Here is a 19,624-nt window from a genome sequence, read left to right on the forward strand (position 1 = left end):
TCGTATAGAAAATAGAAATAAACCCGAGTCTTAAATTATCTACAATTTATTGTTCTTTCATAATGTAGACCACGATTTAGACTTAAATTTAGGTTTTATTCTTTTACACTGATAGTTTTGAGGAATCAAAATTCACATATTTGTTTCTACGGGACTGTTTTGACAAAACACTTGGACGAAACCAATTTCAAATTTTGGGGGGGTTCAACCTGCTTCACTTGTTTATTAGTAGTATTTCTAAAGATTGACGCGCAAATGAACACATTCAACTGAGTTAGTAAATAAAGTTATAAAATTAAATAGATTTGTTACATTACAAGACAGCAAAACAAATATATCTGTTTAGACACTCGGAGGTAAACAACCCGCTAACATGGCAGGCTAACTGCTGAGAAAAAGAGAGTGTGAAATTTGTTTTATTTCGGAAAGCAGGAGTTGTTTTAAAGATTCATAGAAGTCTTTTTTGTTTGTGTTGTAGTGAGTTCAAGTGTTTAAAGGTGTGAAATATACGTTTGTTTATCCTTACAAAAGCAAAAGCTCAGCTGCAAAATGAGCAACATATACATTCAAGAGCCACCAACAAGTGGAAAGGTGAGTACGTTTATTTCAATTTATCTTTTATTTACATTTTCGACGAGATAATTTAATATTTTATTTACCAGTAGAGTTCTTAAATTTTTGTGCGTTTTGTTAATAACAGCATGGTATAGGGTAAATAATTATGTAGAAATATATTCGTGTTAATTTACAGCTTTTACGCCTATGTCTTCATAGAAAAAGGTAAAAGGAAAGGGTTACAAGACAGTGGTGAGACAGCTATGTTGTACAATTTGGAGACAGAGACATATAAACAAAAAGACAGGAGAAAGAACTGGAAGTGGCAGAGCTGAAGAAGTTGATGGATCAGATTAGGAATGAGATCATCAGAGGTACAGCACAGGTTGAACAACTGGGAGATAAAGTTAGAGACCAGACTGAGGTGAAGGAAGCCAGCAGACTCGTTGAATCTTCACTTCGTCACAGTTTTCCATCCTGAGCAAGCACAATGGCAACAGTGGAAAGGAAAATCTCCCTTTTAACAGAAAGATCTCCAGCAGAACCAGGCTCAGGACAAGCGGCCATCTGCTTCGACCGGCTGGATCAGCGGCCCACCTTCTCTAACTTCTGTGCCACCATTCCCCAATTTCTTCCTCAGGTCCTGATGAAGACTACAGCAGGGGACATTGACATTGAGCTGTGGTCGAAGGAGGCTCCTAAAGCTTGCAGAAACTTTGTGCAGCTGTGTATGGAAGGTAAGAATTTACTGCCGGGTAATTAAACTGATGCCAAAAACCCTAGTGGTCCAAGAAAAAACACATCTATATGTCTATACGCCACCGTGCTGCTGTCTATGTTTTAGATGCTTTTTTTTTATTAGACCTTTATTTATACAGGTTAGTTCCCATTGAGCCTCGAAGACTCGTTTACAAGAGAGATCTGTTTCATACAACATACAGGCAGATGAGAAAACGAGAGCACGAGGGTGGAGGAAGCCAAAAAAAAAAATCATGTCTCACACCATTTCCTGGCTGGGAAACAGTGTGAAAGATGAAAAAAAAAGACCTTGCAACATAAAGCTGCATTATACAATGACATCATAATTATACAATGACATCATAATACATTTGAGCATAGAGGTGGACAGATGTAATGGGATTCTCTAAAAATATTAGTGTATCGTCACTAAAGAGTGGACCGGTGAGTTATCCATAAACACTCCAGAGTTCCAAAGTTCTGATAGGATGGTACAGTGAGCTTCTAGATACATATCCTCCAGGAACAATTTGAGACAAGTTGACCTGTCCAAGGCCAGCGGGGAGGCCAAATTCAGATAAAGAATAATTGTGTGGGCTGCCAGTCTCTGTTTTCTGTCTGCCTTTAAGTTCTGCTGGTACAACTCAATGGCAAATCCAAACAGCCAGAATTAGTGGACATTCCAGCCGGTCCGTGCTAGATTTAACGTTCTCCAAGACTGAATCCTTCATGCTGGTGAGTTCCAGGAGCCGCAAGTGGCTTACGATTCTCAGAAATTGTACCCAGCTTTCGGTTGAGCTCGGTAAGCATGAGTTTGAGAGCTCAAGACACGGATTAGTCCTTCACATAAGGCTGGTAGCTTTACCATGGCCAAAACTGCTGCCAATGTCTTCCTAATTGGTTGTTATCCTAGGTATCCACCAATTCCAAAAAGCAGAACCCCTATTATCATAAATCCAATATTGTGCACATCTTCTCTGTCCTCCACTGACAGAACAGATATGCACACCATCTTCCACTCATTCCAGGAATCCATGACGTACCCAGCTGCTAGGGTCCGTTCAGGGCATAAGGGCTCTCCATCACCCTGTTGTCTGGTGGAAACATTTTTATCAACTGCGTTGAGGGACCAGCTGACCAAATCCAAAGCTTTGTTTGATGCATGTCAAAAGTTAAACCATAAGTAGTTAAATGTACCATGAAGATGCCTGGACAGGGGCCCTTGATGCAAAGGAGACCCTTTTTAATGAGTAAAAATTAAAAGATGCTGAAAGTCAAGGAAGAGGATAGACACATAGAGAAATAACATTTACACTAAGAACAACACTTTAAATAAAACTATAAATGATGCATGGGATTTGGGAGAAAGATTAAGTTTTTTCTTTACATAATGACTAAAACCTCGGCAGCAATTATGTGGCAAATTGAACAGTCCGATTAAAACGGGGAAAGAGCGCTGTGCAATCAGAGATTCTGTTGCAAAAATAATGAACAACAGCTGTTTATGTAAAACACTTTCAAAACACCATTACAGCTTCAGTTAATGTATTTAGAGAAGAAGAAAAAAAACAACGCTATCAAACAAAACACAAATACCACACAGCTGTATTTGTTTATTTGTGTATTTATTTGTGTATTAGTTCAAACTGGTTCAAAACCAACAAAGTCCATGCTCAATAATCCAGGTATACAGGTATTGAGCATGGACTTTGTTGGTTTTGAATCAGTTTGACATGACTGTCGACAAAGAAGAGGGCCGGCACCAGAGGAGGGGGCGTGCCAAAGACACCATTGTAGCACCAACATAACTGGTTTGTTCCACTTTGGAGTAAGCTGTTGGGGGAAGAATCAGTTTTGTGTTGGGTGTTTTCTTGACTGATGAAGCCTTCTGGATGGAAGGTGAAACGTTTCACCAGAAACAAAGAAACTGTCCAGATGACCTGACTGAAAATTGTTGGATTGTATACCTGGATTACTGAGCATGGACTTTGTTCATTTTAACACACACACATGGTTCTGTAACATTTGACATTAGTAAGTGAAAAACATCCATGACCTTTACATCCCCCATCACTGATCAAGAGCAAAGTTACGTCTTTATTTATTTTATTATTTTTAGAAACTTGGTTTTTGAGAATTATTTTGAAAGAACAAGACTTTAAGATAAAGTCTTGTCTAACTGCTTTAAAATGTTTCTCCACACTTTAGGTTATTATGATGGCACAATTTTCCACAGAGTGGTGCAGGATTTTATCATTCAAGGAGGAGATCCATCTGGAACGGGGCTAGGTGGAGAGTCCATCTACGGCCGTCCTTTCAAAGTAAAACTTCCTTACCTCTTTTTTTCAATCTACATATATATATTTTTAATTATTAGTGTTAAATAACACAACCAGAAGTAAAAATGTAAATGTTAAAGCAAATATAACAGAAACTGCAGTGCATTTCTTGTTAAAACTCCTTTTTTTATTCAAACTTCCAGGATGAGTTTCATTCCAGGCTGCGCTTCATTCGGAGGGGTTTGGTTGCCATGGCAAACGCTGGAACACATGACAATGGCAGTCAGTTTTTCTTCACGTTGGGGCGAGCAGATGAGCTCAATAACAAGCACACAATATTTGGAAAGGTAAATCTGAATAGTTAAGAGATTTTTATTGTCCATAAACTAGAGTTCCTCATGTGGCAGACCACAGTCTGGCTCCAGACACAAATTTAGTCTGGACCCCATCTGGTTGTTCTATTTCAATTAAATGATCTTCCATCCATCCAGTATCTTTACCTGCTTCTTCCTTCCTCTGGGTCATGAGGGGTCACTGGTGCCCATGTCCAGCAGCACTGTGTGAGAGGCAGAGTACACCCTGGACAGGTCTCCAGTCCATCACAGGGACAAACGAGACAAACAACCATTCAGTCTCTCACTCACCTAGAGAGAATTTAGAGTTACCAATCAGCCTAACATGCATGTTTTTGGTCTGTGGGAGGAAACTGGAGAAAGCCCATGCATGCACGGAGAGAACATGGAAACTACCCAGAAAGGCCCTGACTGGGATAGAATCCGACAACCTTCTCACTGGCAGCTCTAACAACTGCGCCACCAGAATGAAATTAAATGATCTTTTTACCTTTTTTGTTTTGTTTATGGTCATTTATTTTAAATGGTATAGCTTTTTGAGACATTATTTTATTGCAGGCTGTCCTGGCTTCCCTCCTCTTGGTGTCACTCTGTGCAGAGAAATTTGGACCTGCAGTCAGACACGAGATTAAAAATTTAACATCTGAACAAAGAAAATCTGCTGAATCAGCATTCATACTATTATTGTTTTCATGTTCACAAGTTTTCTGTTTGTTTTTGTCCCCCTGCCGCAGAGACAATTGGAAATACCCCGTCTGCCTGTCTGTCTTATGAACATGATAACTTGTAAAATAATGGAGGTACCAACTTCCATTTTAGTTTGTGGCTGCATCTACGTATAGGACAGGTCACTGATGAAAATTGGGTTGCTATATCAAAATCTAAGATGGCTGTCTAGCAACAGGCAGTTGAACTGCACCAGAAAAACTAATTGACTCTGAAATGCCATAGTTTAAACTGGGCCGAGAGTTTGGAACTCCACACTCCAGTTCTGAGTTGAGAAAGCTCCACGGGCTGGAAGCGAAATGTCATCAGCTACAAAATAGAAGTCTAGTTGCTTTGTTTTTTTTTTTATTACACCAGCACTTTGCAATCCTACATTTATTTAATAATACATTATGTTACGGTATTATTTTACAGTTGCATCTCAAACATATATATTACTCTAGACCAGGGCTATTCAACTGGCAGCCCGCAGGCCGGGTGACTTCGATCCGGCCCACCATTGACTTAATTAATAAAATTTTTAAAAAATTGGGGCTGGGGGGGTGGGCTGGGTTTGGGTTTTGGATTCAGATTCAGAGGTTCTGTTTGTTGCATTTATGATTCAATGCAACAAAGTAAACAAATTTAAAAAGTAATAGGTCGTTGTAATACTTGGTTTATGTACATAATGACTTTAATACTTGGTTTATTTACATAATGACTTTAATACTTGGTTTATTTACATAATGACTTTAATACTTAGTTTATTTACATAATGACTTTAATACTTGGTTTATTTACATAATGACTTTAATACTTGGTTTATTTACATAATGACTTTAGTACTTGGTTTATTTACATAATGACTTTAATACTTGGTTTATTTACATAATGACTTAAATTGCTGGATGTCCGGCCCCTGAGCTGCTGACTTTCAATAACTGTGGCCCCCTGAGCAGTTTAGCTGAATAGTTCTGGCAAAGACATTTGCTGGAGAAACGTTTAGGCGGACCTCAAGCAGGTTTGTTGTCACCCATCATGAAGCGAAGAAAGCAAACTGGAAATATTGTCCGTCCAGCTGTGCATGTTGTGAGCTTGATAAGTTCAATAAAATAATAAGTGAAAATAAATGAGGTACTGACTTGGGTTACCACATCAAATTTAAAATGAAAGAAGTAAATCTACCACCCCTATCTAATTTAATCTAGCGATGGGGGACATCGATGGACCACTTCTTTGAAAATTGCTTCAGTATTTAATAAATGTTTCTGTTGTTAGGATGTTAACAGGATTGTGTTAAAATTCATTCAACAAGATGTTTGTTTGTTTGTTTGTTTTTCTCACATGTAATTCAGGTGACAGGAGACACGATTTATAATCTGCTCAGATTAGCAGAAGTTGAATGTGATGCTGATGAAAGACCACTGAATCCTCACAAGATCAGAACCACCGAGGTATTTGTACTTAACATCATTTCACGTGTTTACTAGTCTGTGTGTTCATCAGTTTTATTGGTTTCTTCTGTTTGTGACTTGAGGTGCTTCATTCTCCTTTTGATGACATCGTACCTCGTGAAACAAAGAAAGGAAGAAAGGAAAAAGACAAGGAGGAGGCGAAGAAGTCCCAGTCAAAAGCCACAAAGTGAGTGTTCACACTTTGTTATTCTTTTTTTGTTTGTTTGTTTTGTTGTTTGTTTTGTTACAAAGTCAGTGAAGCAGCTTCTGCAAGCTTGGAACTCTTTGAAGATTTGTTGTTTAATATGTTTGTTTTTATTTACCATAATTTGTTTTTCAGTTGTGTTATCTCCAGCAATATTAAAAACATCTTGAGCTCAAATTAAACGATCACTTATAAAAAATATATTGTTTACTTAGTAAAGATACCTATGAGTTACTTGGTATAATAATCATGTTTTAACATATTTATTAAATATTACGGATTGTGAGGAAAAACAAAGATTAAAGAAATAATTTTGCATTGATTTAGAACGTCATACAGATTATTATTCAAGTTTATTTTTTATTTTTCTGTTTTGTTGTTGCACAAACACCATAAACACGTTGACTTTTGCAGGAACTTCAGTCTTTTATCATTTGGAGAAGAAGCTGAAGAAGAAGAGGAGATGGTGAATCAAGTTAGCCAGGTTGTAATTTTTAACTAGTGTTTTATTTTTTCCTAAAGATGATCTTTTTTGTCCAGCTCTGCCTTTCTTCCTTCTGTCAGTCACTTTTAATTTATCTAAACTACAGAGAATTTCTGATCTTTCTTCGTGAATGATTCTGAACTAGTTCAAAAACAACACTCTAAACTAAATTTTTGAAATTGTTCACGACAGCTTTAAGAGTTTACAGACATCTAAATGAACATTTTGTCCTTTTTACAAACTTGTTTTTTTTTTTTTTTTTTTTTTTTACTAAATTACAACATAAATACCAAAGTTATAAATACGACACGAATTCCAAAAACGGTGGGACGTTGTGTAGTAAATAAATTAAAACGGAACACAATCATTTTCAAATCTTATAAACCCATTTCTCTATACTGCAAATAGATTAAGTGTTGAAATAAGAAATTGTACAAGTCTCTTTTTAATACGTAGGTTTTGGTTTTGATGGTGACAACACATCTGAAGAAACAAGCAACAAAAATGTGTGATACTAAAAAGAAACAGCTGCAGGAGCTCGATGCAACAAATCAGGTTAACTGACTGAACCTTTTGGACGTAAAGATGGGCAGAGGTTCACCACTCTATGAAAAGCTGGAACTTTTTCCATGTTAAGAGACTTTCAATGTGCAGTCCATATCTCATCAAATGACTTGAAGAATCAGTAAAAATCTCTGAGCTTAAAGGACTGGGCTGAAAATTTGATTTGATGCCCCTGATCCAGGCCCTCAGGGGCCACTGCATGAAAACAGGTCTGGTTCTGTTCATCACTGCACAGTTCTCCCAACAGGTTACTCAACATTAGCCACATTTATATGGACATAAGTAGGCCTGTCACAATAAACAATAAATCAATTAATCGCATTATAAATGAAAATGATCAACCTCATTTTCATTTATCGGCTTTATCTTTTCTTTGTGTCTCTCTTTCTACTGAAGACACTGGATGACAAAAGGTTCAACTCCTGTGCTCTTCACTGACCCCTCCCTTTCTCTTTATTCTTTAAAATACATTTTAACCATCCCAAATCACGTTATTGGATCGTTAAAAGCAGCTAAGCTGAGAAACTAAGTTACAAACTAAACTGACAGGCCGACCTCGGGGAAAAAAAGCTCCGTCTTGTCGAAGCTCCAAAATTCACAGTTGAAACTCGTGCCTTTGTGTAAAAAGTTGTTTTTCTTTGAAACAAGAAGCTGAGAACTTGTTTACTGATTTTTTATTAAAAGCTTCGTGTGACAAATGCTATTCTAAAGAGCTCAAACCACACCGCGCGGCCGCCATTTTGAGAACCGAAAAAAAAGGAAGGAGAGACGGCCCATGTCATGTCAAGGGGCCTCCCTCCCATTTTTGTTAGAGACACACTGCTCGTTCCCTCACTATCCACCCTTCGATTCAAACGGTCTTATACTGCAATCCGTGGTCAAAAAAGGGTACTACACATGCAAATTTACTAACAATTCTACTTAAATTTAACAATAATTACTAATTATTGTCAAATTTCAAACAATATTATCGTTTATCGCAATAATTTCTGAGACAATTAATTGCCCAGCAAAATTTGTTATTGTGACAGGCTTACACATAAGTAATCGGATTAAACGTCCATTCAGAATAAAAATGCGTCATGTAAATGTCTTATTCGGATTATTCTTTGTTGATTCAGCTCGATTTGAATGAATTTGTAATCAGAATGAGACGGGTGGTTTATGCCGATTCATAATCTGAACAACGTGCATGTAAACACTTAATCTGGGGGCGGCTGTGGCTGAGTGGTTAGAGCAGTCGTCCTCCAATGCAAGAGTTGGGGGTTCGAATCCACCAGCAGTCACATGTCGAAGTGTCCCTGGGCAAAATACTGAACCCCTCATAGCCTCTGATGTGTGTCCCATCAGTGTTTGAATGTGATAAAGAACTGATTAGTCTCTTTAGAATGATTTGTTCAATTAGCTTTGTAGAGATCTAGTATAGAGCTGCATGAATGGGTAAATGAGGCACAGATTGTAGTGTAAAGTGCTTTGAGTATCTCGATAAGATAGAAAGCCCTATATAAGTACAGTCCATTTACCATTTAATCTGATCATTTTATTCTGATTGTGGAGAACTGACCTGACTGCGCAAGTGCAACCTATGTATACTTCACGTATTTCCGCTTGGCTAGACGCTAATATGTCGGGGAAGTAAAACTGGTCGGTGAGTGACACAACATTTCTACTAGAAAATTTGAAAGAGCTCAAAATGATCTGTATTACTTGTAGCTCAGTCAGGGAGTGCAGTAACGTCTCCACCGTCATTAAAACCTGTCATGGGTCCATTTTGGGCGCTCAGGTTTGTTTACGTTCATCCCGGAAATAGAACTTCTTCTTCTGTGTTTTTTTTTTTTTTTTTTTTTCAGGAGAGCTACCACTCTGCGCATGTCAGTACTTCTATTCAGAATAAAAGCCTGGTGCATGTAAACGCTCGTCGTGAACGGATTGTGCACATGTAAACGATACATTAGGATTATTTAATCTGAATACATTTCAATTTGATCAAAGAATTTTGCGCATGTAAACATAGCTACTAATAATTACAGCTACTTTTGTCTATAATGTCCACTGTGTTGTAATTTGATCAGAATAATTTGTGTAAAGATATGTTTTTTTTTCTGGTCATATTTTGGATACAATTATTCCATCACGTTTTTATAAAATTAAAGACAATGTGTGGATTTATCGGTATGTTGCTCATTTCATTTTTTAAGTTGGAAATGAAGTTAGCTGTTTTCGATGTGTCCTATTAAGTGGAGCAAGTTTGAAAGACCTAAAAATATAAAAAGAACTCTTCTCATTTTTCTTATTTCTTCCTTCAGACATTTAAGGGAAAAAGCAAAAGCAGTCATGACCTGTTGAAAGATGATCCCAGACTGAGTTCTGTTCCAGCTGTTGATAAGTATGAGCTCTAACAGAGTGATGCCTGCCGCCGAAGCCACAGTGCAATAATTTATTTATTGTTCATCTAAAAAAGTTAAATCAGGTCCTCTGGACGAATTCTTCTTGTTAAAACGTTTCATCTTTTATCTAAAAGACTTGACTCCCATCACCCTTTGTCACACAAGTTAGGAGTCTTCAGGACTCTGTACCACAGAGCAGACAGCGTCCCCACTAACTCAGGAGCCAGGCAGAAGGAGAAATCCTACACAAGACAGGCTCTAGAGCAATGTGGATATCCTAACTGGGCCTTCCTGAAAGCAGAGAAGAAACACAAACAGGACTCCAGTCAGCCAACAGGTGAAAAAGAGGAACCCAGACCCAGACCAGTGGTCATTCCATATGTTGAGGGAGTATCAGAGAAACTGAGACGTTTATTTTCTAAACATAACGTCCCAGTGGCTTTTAAACCCCAAAATACATTACGGCAAAGACTGGTTCATCCCAAAGATCCAGTCCCCCGGCACAAACAGAGTAATATTGTGTATGCTGTTCAGTGTCAGGAGGGCTGTGATCAGTCTTACATCGGGGAAACTACACAGCCACTGGCCAAAAGGATGGACCAGCACAGAAGATCAACATCATCAGGCCAGGACTCTGCGGTCTACACTCATCTCCAGGCCATCGGTCACTCTTTCAGGGATGAAGATGTGCACATCCTTGACAGAGAGGAACAATGGTTTGAGAGAGGAGTAAAGGAGGCCATCTTTGAGAAAAGAAATTGTTCATCATTAAACAGGGGTGGAGGCCTCCGGGTTCAACTGTCCCCCTCTTACAATGCTGTTACAGTGCCTTGTGAAAGTATTCGGCCCCCTTGAACTTTTCAACCTTTTGCCACATTTCAGGCTTCAAACATAAAGATATTAAATTTTAATTTTTTGTGAAGAATCAACAAGTGGGACAAAATCATGAAGTGGAATGAAATTTATTGGATGTGTCAAACTTTTTTAACAAATAAAAAACTGAAAAGTGGGGCGTGCAATATTATTCGGCCCCCTTGCGTTAATACTTTGTAGCGCCGCCTTTTGCTGCAGTTCCAGCTGCAAGTCTCTTGGGGTTTGTCTCTATCAGTTTTGAACATGGAGACACTGAAATTCTGCCCATTCTTTGCAAAACAGCTCGAGCTCAGTGAGGTTGGATGGAGAGCGTTTGTGAACAGCAGTCTTCAGCTCTTTCCACAGATTCTCGATTGGATTCAGGTCTGGACTTTGACTTGGCCATTCCAACACCTGGATACATTTATTTGTGAACCATTCTATTGTAGATTTGGCTTTATGTTTTGATCATTGTCTTGTTGGAAGATAAATCTCCGTCCCAGTCTCAGGTCTCTTGCAGACTCAAACAGGTTTTCTTCCAGAATGGTCCTGTATTTGGCCCCATCCATCTTCCCATCAATTCTGACCATCTTCCCTGTCCCTGCTGACAAAAAGCAGGCCCAAACCATGATGCTGCCACCACCATGTTTGACAGTGGGGATGATGTGTTCAGGGTGATGAGCTGTGTTGCTTTTACACCAAACATATCATTTTGCATTGTTGCCAAACAGTTTGATTTTGGTTTCATGTGACCAGAGCACCTTCTTCCACATGTTTGGTGTCTCCCAGGTGCTTGTGACAAACTTTAAACAACACTTTTTATGGATATCTTTGAGAAATGTCTTTCTTCTTGCCACTCTTCCATAAAGGCCAGATTTGTGCAGTGTACGACTGATTGTTGTCCTATAGACAGACTCTCCCACCTCAGCTGTAGATCTCTGCAGTTCATCCAGAGTGATCATGGACCTCTTGGCTGCATCTCTGATCAGTCTTCTCCTTGTTCCAGATGAAAGTTTAGAGGGACGGCCGGGTCTTGGTAGATTTGCAGTGGTCTGATACTCCTTCCATCTCAATATGATTGCTTGCACAGTGCTCCTTGGGATGTTTAAAGCTTGGGACATCTTTTTGTATCCAAATCCGACTTTAAACTTCTCCACAACAGTATCTCGGACCTGCCTGGTGTGTTCCTTGGTCTTCATGATGCTCTCTGGGCTTTGAACAGAACCCTGAGACTATCACAGTGCAGGTGCATTTATACGGAGACTTGATTACACACAGGTGGATTCTATTTATCATCATCAGTCATTTGGGACAACATTGGATCATTCATAGATCCTCACTGAACTTCTGGAGTGAGTTTGCTGCTCTGAAAGTAAAGGGGCCGAATAATATTGCACGCCCCACTTTTCAGTTTTTTATTTGTTAAAAAATTTTGACACATCCAAAAAATTTCATTCCACTTCATGATTGTGTCCCACTTGTTGTTGATTCTTCAGAAAAAATAAAAATTTTATATCTTTATGTTTGAAACCTGAAATGTGGCAAAAGGTTGAAAAGTTCAAGGGGGCCGAATACTTTCGCAAGGCACTGTATTGCTAGTATCACTCAGCCCCCTGTGAATATTAAACAGCCATCAGTGTGCTAATGATCCATCGTTAGGCTGATGGCCCTTGATCATATGAACAGCTAGGTCTGAATGTCAACAACAAACTGGTTGATCCACTATGAGAAGGTGTTATTTATAAGACAGAGTTTATTACAGCTCCTCAGACTGAAGAAGTCTTTTGGATAAAAGACGAGAAACGTTTCAACAAAAAGAATCTGTCCACATGACCTGACTACTTTTTTAGATTTTTCTACCTGGATTATTGAGTATGCATCATGATAATATTTATTGTCCCTCTATTTTACCAGGGAAAATGTTAGAGAGCCAGTTCTCCTTTACAAACACGATGTGTTTTGGTGTGGTTGTAGCAGCATTCCCAACATATTCAACCTTTATTTATACAGGTTAATCCCATTGAGCCTCGGGGACTATACGAGCACCGAGTGTTATTTAGATTGTTTGACCTAATCTGTTCTGTCCTTTTTCATCTTAATGAGTTCAAGTTCAAACTTGGGCATGAAAGGTGGCGGGTGATTGGTTGCATTGTTTATTCATTTCTTTAGTCCGGTATTTTTACTTTTACCAATTATCAGTATTTTTTTCTCTTTTCGTAGGAGAAAAAAACAACAGAAACCTGGAGATGAAGCTGATGTAAGTAAAGCTGTTTGCACAGACAAAGCCAGCAGTTAAAGTTCTTTGATTTGAATTTCATTGTTATTTTTCAGTCGGACAATGAGGCAGATGATGACGCTGAGGATGATGTGCATGCTGGTGAAGAATATGACTTGGACAAGAAAGAAAAGCTGAGAGAACTTATCAGTCAAAAACTGAAGACAGAAAAAGGTGCAGAGAGAGCAACTGACCCTAGTGACGAAGAGCGAGGAAGAAAGAGCAGCCGCAGGTACCAGTTCATGTTTCGCACTAATTTTTGGTTTTATTTTCTGTGCTGCTCTATCAGGAGGCAGACTGTTTGTAGATGAGCCACCTGCTCATTACTTCGTCACCAAGTGCCGCAGCCTTTTGAGTTTGTTGTTTCACTTGTAATATAATGGGGAAGCCTAAAGGTGGGGCTTCTGGACTGTGGAATAGACACAGACTTCCACAGCAAGTGTGCATGTGTAAGTGTGTGTGCTGTCAGCACAATGCAGGCAGACTACTATATTAAACACAAGCACAGACTGTTTTGCTACAAGACCTGTAACCCAACACAGTGGTTTGTCTTGGCAGGGAATCAAAGAACAGGCTAGTAGGTACAGTGTTAGTCCAGGACAAAGGGGGCATTGTTGCAGGGAGGAGCGCTGCTCTCCCACTGTTGCTTTGCTTTGTTTAGGCTTTCAGCTGCTCTAAGAACAGGGAGGAACACTATTCTCTAGTCATCAGGAGAAAAAGAATAAAGGATGTGTAAAAGCAACTCTGCAGTTCCCTACAAGGAGGTAAGAACAAACAGGGTTAGGGTTAGCAAGGGTATCAATCGGTCTTTTGCAGACACGTGACTTATGCACTTCCGGTCGCCATATTGGGGGGTTACGCAGATACCGGTTCAGGTAAACAAAGTCCGTGGTAAACAGTGATAAGAACGATGACATCTGCAAAATGGAAAGTAAATATAAAAATGAGAAGAAGCCGTATAGAGATAAACTCAACGCTGAAGCCAGAGACCGTTATATGGCGAAGTTAACGTCAATTAACAACGTTGATCCATACGAGGTAGCAGCTAAGGCATGGACGTCCGAACCAGGGCTACTTCCACCAACAACAAATATGGACATTATTTGCTATCTTGTAAATGGTGTCAGTGCCTACACATTTGACGAATTTCGGAACTATAAGTCCTTGGAGGCTCATGGGCTGTTCACCAATGGTTGGGTGCAAGATTTATATTCATTTAAACCTGAAGGATGCACCAACACTGTGGTCACAGCAAAGGTAAAACACCCTAAACATAACATCTTAGTCATCTTAGTCAAAGTTATACACATGTTGTCACTTCACTGCTAGTTTAAAGACACAAGTTGGGTATGTGTGTATATACACACATATTAATTTATGTGAGTTTTGTGTGTCTGCATAAACATATACGTATATTACCTGTAATCCATACTTTAACTATAAATCCAAGCAAATACACATACATTTTCACAAATATGTGAGGTTAGAATAAGTGGAGGTTGTGTATCTCAGTCAGAACATGAATTTACATCTCAAAGCAACACATTAATCTTAATATATTGTATATGATGTTAGAACATTTTACTCTGAAGTCTGTATTACAAGTAATTTTTACTCTATTTTGTGTGTTTTTTTAGGTGATGCACTCCCAACGCTTGCGAGAAGCACCACTCAAGCCTTGGGCAATCCTAAATTCTTCTGGGGCTATATTGTGTGCTCATTGCACCTGTATAGCGGGCTTAGGAGAGTCATGCACACATGTCGCTGCTATGCTGTTTAAGTTGGAGGTAGTTGTCAGATGCAGAGAGACAGTGACAGTGACAGGCAGACCTGCATACTGGATGATTCCAGGCAATCTGCTTGCACCTGCACAGGAAGAGACATGGTTTTGTTCTTCATGCACCAGTAAGATGTGAGGCACATACTTTGCTTAATAAAGATGGCTTGAACAAATGAGAAGCTTTTGTAATTTTATTTTTATGCAAGATATATTTGATATGTTACATTTTTTTAACCTTTGTTCTGCATCACGACAGGTAACAATTAAGAACCACCAAAATTCAATATGTGGATGTAAATCTTATGACAACAGTTGAACATTTTGTATGTTTATTTCATTTCATTGTGTCATAAATCATTTACAGTAACTGTCACATTATTTAATTACAGTTGGGCAAAGATTTGTAAATGCACAACACACTGTAACCACTTTATCTAAAAGCGTTACATCCTCACACTCACATGGCAGTATCAGAGAGATTGGCATTGTACCTGACAAGATCTTATACTTTTGACATACATTTCCAATCACCCTTTCAACATGGATTCTCAGATGTGCTATTTTTCTAGTTTCCTCCACGTTTTTTGCATCTAGCTGACACATGCCTTTTGTAAAAGCAGGGAGTTTCACCTCAGCACACAACATCCCAACATGTTCTTGAATATCAAAACCTCTGTCAGCCAAAACAATGTCCCCTGGCAACAATTTATCAAGAAATCCACTATTAAGTGTGATATGCTTGTCACTTGTACGCCCCCCCCATCCTTTGGACAAAAAACAGATGGCTCCTCTGGGTGTAATTCCTATCAGGTACTTCATGGTGTGGTTGTGCTTATAACTTGAAAACATCTGGGCCCGGGCTTTGACATTAGATGGTCTCTCTGTAAAAATTTCAAAGCAAGTAACTCTGTTCACCTGCTGCCTCAGTTCTCCATTTTCTTCTCTGAGTCTATTTATTTCTGCCGACTTAAGGGCACATGCTTCACATTCAGGGATGACAGTCCCCTGTTCAGCAATCTGTTCAGATTCATCAGTCGGATCTGAAACGCATTCCAGCTGCACCTCAGCAAACAGATCAGCCTCCTCCAGGACATGATGGCCACAAACGTCTACATCCTGCTGCGCCACTAACTCAGCTTCCTGTGATGTGCTGTTACGTTGCTGGTCTCGTTTACGTCGTCTTGCATAGCGTGCTGCGTCAGTCGGTTTAACGTCAGTGTGACCCAGACGTAGAGATGGAGCCCAGTCCGCATCACTTTCCATCATCTCATAAGCTGGCTGACCTGCAATCACATAGAGATGACAGATGAATGACAGATGACAGCTGTGATATGTCAAGACAGATCTTAAATCCTGCTAGTTGTTCTGGCTTATTGCTATTTTAGCCCTGGTTTAGTTCAGACTTAGACAGTATTTTTAGTCTAAATCTGACTTAGCTCTGTTTTCAGACCTAGTTCATTATTCGTTTATTTAAGTACGTCTTGTATATAAATAGGATATAAATAAAGTACTTATAGATAACTGTAGCATCACAGAATAATAGAGAAACAAAGCATTAAATAAAAAATCAGCTTACCTTTATGAAAATGCAGTGAACAAACACGCATGTTTGCTGATATCTGATTGAATGTGATCTCCTTGCGCCTGACAGCTGCAACCCAGGCCAACCTGCGTCTCCTGCTTAGATCTTCCATTTGCTGTCCACGGTCTTTTCTATAGACGGGAAACCTGAAAAACTTTATGCCAAAGTGTCCTGTTTTACTCGAACAGCCTTTTATGCAACACCAACGAGCCATTTTTGAATTTAAAAGCACACTCGGCTTAAGGTGGAAAAAGAACTGAAGCTAACTCGGAAAAGCTACGCTGCTATCAGTACTGCTCACGACGGTAATCCCCCCAATATGGCGCCCAGCATAGGCGTGACGTCACGTGCAAAAGACCGATAAAATAAATTGAAAATCACACCAAGAAAACAACAGGTACAATAAAATAGACTAAAACAAACTTAAACAAGAATCAACACAGCCTCAGAATTCTGATGAGACAAACTGAACTCAGTTAAAATCCAAAACCAGATGAGAACTCTTCACAAATGCTTGGGGCTGTGGCTGAGTGGTTTGAGCAGTCGCCCTCCAATGGGCAAGTTGGGGGTTCAATTCCACCAGCAGTCACATGTTGAAGTGTCCCTGGACAAGACGCTGAACCCCTCATTGCTTCTGTTGTGTGTCCCATCAGTGTATGAATGTGATCTAAAGCACTGATTAGTCTCTTTAGAATGATTTGTTCAATTAGCTTTGTACAGATCTAGTAGAGAGCTGTATGAATGTGTGTGTGGAGGTAAATGAGGGCACGGATTGTGTTGTAAAGCACTTTGAAGGTCGTTATTAGATAGACGGGAACAATATGAGTACAGTCCAATTACCATTATTTTGAGTCAGTAAAAGCTCTGAAGTTGATAAAGTCAGCATTTTCTAAAAAATCAGACGTAAAGGTAATTTACAAAAAAGCAGAAGAAAAGACAAAGAACAATTTGATCAAGATTTTTCTTATTGATTATCAACTGCACATGTTTGAGCTTTGAGGGCAGCTGGAACCCAGCCTGATGACACGGAAGAGTTCAATAACAATACAAGGGCCAGTGATGTGAAGGGTTTCCTTTAAAGACGAGAGGGGGAGGATATCTAGAGGAGACTTAAAAGGTCTTAAATAAATAAAAAACATTAAAACTGAAAACAGTCAGGCTCAAGCAGCTGAAAAACAGTAGAGTGATTTAAAACTGGCTGATATTTTTTCATTCATTCAACTTTTATTTATACATGTTAATCTCATTGAGCCTCGGGGACTCATTTACAAGAGAGACCTGAATGAGAAAACCTCAAGGCAGATTTTTGTTTCAGCAGATTTTTTTTTTATTGTCCCAAAGTTTAAAAGAAGCCTCCATGGAAATGGTGTCACAGGTTTATAACAGAATTGAAAGATTAAAAAGATCACAGGGTTTGTGACTATTTACAGAGATTATTTTAGACAGAAAGACACAGCCCTCATGTTCAGATAAACAGTCCTGTAGGATTCCTTGAGACACCTGGAGATTGTCCTTTCCACATCTTTTCTCTGCACAGCGGCACTTGTGTCTTTGAGCTGAGGTGGTTTAATTTATGCAAGATAAAAGTCTGGCTGGCCAGGTTGTCTGGTGTTCAGTAGAGCCATCCCAAAGTGTGGTCAGTCCAGAAGACACAGGAGTGCGTCCAAGCAGATGAAGATTTCCAACATTCATGCTGCCCCTGTAGGACAGCGCCCAATGCAAGACACACGAGGACTCTACTGATAGGTCTGACGGACCGGCAAGTCCAACAGGCTGTATCCAGCAGTGACATCTGGATATGGACAGGTACCAAAAAGAAGACAAAACATCTGTGATAATGTAGCAATCAGTCATCCCAAAAGATTTAAGGAGAGCCCTTATGTGACCAGGATGCTTGACAAGCATTCACACAATCAAGAGAAGCAATAAAACAATGGTGTTGATGCTTAATAAGCAGGCATTTAATGAATCTTTCTGTAAGTAATCATTGGGTTGATAACTACAACTGATTTACTTTTTGGAGTCATCTCACTTCAAAATTTGTGGCCAATTCTAAAACTTATCTTTTTATAAAAAATAAAAAAAAAGGGAAAGATTAAGATTTTTCCAGCTGCAGTCCTTTATAAATAATATTTATCTGGTTTTAAAGCCCTTCACAGTACAGAAACTGCATGTTAAAACATTTTTATGATCTATTAGGAGCTGCAGTCTCAGAAGGCTCAGTTGTTCCTTTGCTTTTAAACCTGACAGCTTCCTTTGTCACAGCTGACCACAATATTCTGGTCTCCTGGCTGGAGCTCTGTGGTATCAGACTCATCAGACTGGTTCAGGTCTTACCTGTAAGTTCTCCCCAAGGATCTATTTTTGGACCCATTTTATTTTTTTAATGTATGTGCTTTCCCTAGGCTCCATCAACACCCAAAATTTCAGTTAGAATAAAAATAAGTTATGATATTTTTGGTCCCCATTGAAATCGTGGCACTTTTCCTAGAGACCAGGATGGTAGCATGTAGTGGTTTGTAAAACTTAACAAAAAACAAACAAACAAAAAAACAGTTGAAATTTGTTTAAAATTTTAACATTGAGAAATAATCTACAGCATAAGGTCTATAGTAGACATCCTTTTTTTAAAGAGGCTTTATCTTAAGTCAAGTTGTTTTATCCTTTAATGACTTTGGACGGGTCCAGGCTTCTCCACAATGATGATTGGATCTTTAATTATTCAAAAGGCCAGGTTGGTCCACATAAGGGATCAGGTCTTTAGTTGTCTAGAGGTGCAGGCTGGTCCATAGTGGGGATCAGGTTTTAATTTGTCCTGAGGTCTAAACTGGTCCACCGAGGTAAGTCAGATCTTTAGTTGTTCCGAAGTCCAGACTGGTTTACTGAGGTGATAGGATCTTTATACTTTCTGAGGTCCGGGTTGGTGCACAAAGATGATTGGATCTTTAGTTGTACTGAGGTCCAGGCCATCCACAGAGGTGATCAACTATTTTCTGTCCTTAGGTCCAGGCTGGTCCACAGTGGTGATCTGGTCTTTAGTTGTCCTGCGGTCCATGCTGGTCCACAGAGATGACTGGGTCTTTAGTTGGTCTGAATTCCAGGCTGCTCTACAGATGTGATCAGGTCTTTTGTTGTCCTGAGGTCTAGGTTGGTCCACAGAGATGATCAGGTTGTTCTGAGATCTAGGTTAGTCAACAGAGGTGAACAGGTCTTTCTTTGTCCAGAGGTTTAGGCTGCTAAACAGAGATTATTGTGTCTTTAGTTGTCCTGAGGTCCAGGCTGGTCTACAGTGGGGATCAGGTCTTTAGTTGTCCTGAGGACCAGGCTGGTCCACAGAGGTCATCATGTCTTTAGCTGTCCTGAGGACCAGGCTGGTCCACAGAGGTCATCATGTCTTTAGCTGTCCTGAGG

General features: G+C 39.4%; 2 protein-coding genes across 2 annotated transcripts in view; one reads left to right on the forward strand and one right to left on the reverse strand.

The window, feature by feature from the left end:
- Positions 1-342: 342 nt before the first annotated feature.
- Positions 343-19,624, forward strand: part of cwc27 (CWC27 spliceosome associated cyclophilin) — a 26,310-nt gene continuing 7,028 nt past the window's right edge. The window contains exons 1-10 of the mRNA XM_037692552.1: positions 343-591; positions 1,196-1,292; positions 3,502-3,614; positions 3,776-3,919; positions 5,986-6,084; positions 6,168-6,271; positions 6,704-6,773; positions 9,644-9,723; positions 12,797-12,833; positions 12,908-13,083. Of these exons, the coding sequence (XP_037548480.1) occupies positions 550-591; positions 1,196-1,292; positions 3,502-3,614; positions 3,776-3,919; positions 5,986-6,084; positions 6,168-6,271; positions 6,704-6,773; positions 9,644-9,723; positions 12,797-12,833; positions 12,908-13,083 (962 nt within the window). The 5' untranslated portion in view covers positions 343-549. The remainder of the gene's footprint in view (positions 592-1,195; positions 1,293-3,501; positions 3,615-3,775; positions 3,920-5,985; positions 6,085-6,167; positions 6,272-6,703; positions 6,774-9,643; positions 9,724-12,796; positions 12,834-12,907; positions 13,084-19,624) is intronic.
- Positions 14,872-16,535, reverse strand: LOC119424274. Its single transcript, XM_037691732.1, has 2 exons — positions 16,208-16,535; positions 14,872-15,914 (listed from the first exon to the last, which is right to left on the reverse strand). Exons 1-2 carry the CDS (start codon positions 16,425-16,427, stop codon positions 15,007-15,009), a joined length of 1,128 nt encoding a protein of 375 aa, XP_037547660.1. The 5' UTR covers positions 16,428-16,535; the 3' UTR covers positions 14,872-15,006.

The sequence above is a fragment of the Nematolebias whitei genome, chromosome 18 (assembly GCF_014905685.2).
Source record: "Nematolebias whitei isolate Nwh7 chromosome 18, NemWhi1, whole genome shotgun sequence".
Lineage (NCBI taxonomy): Eukaryota > Metazoa > Chordata > Actinopteri > Cyprinodontiformes > Rivulidae > Nematolebias > Nematolebias whitei.

Coding starts and splice junctions, on each gene's coding strand:
- LOC119424274 (XM_037691732.1), bottom strand. CDS start 16,427: ATGGCTCGTTGGTGTTGCATAAAAGGCTGTTCGAGTAAAACAGGACAC. Junction 15,915..16,207: donor TTCACTGCATTTTCATAAAG/GTAAGCTGATTT, acceptor ATGTGATTGCAG/GTCAGCCAGCTTATGAGATG.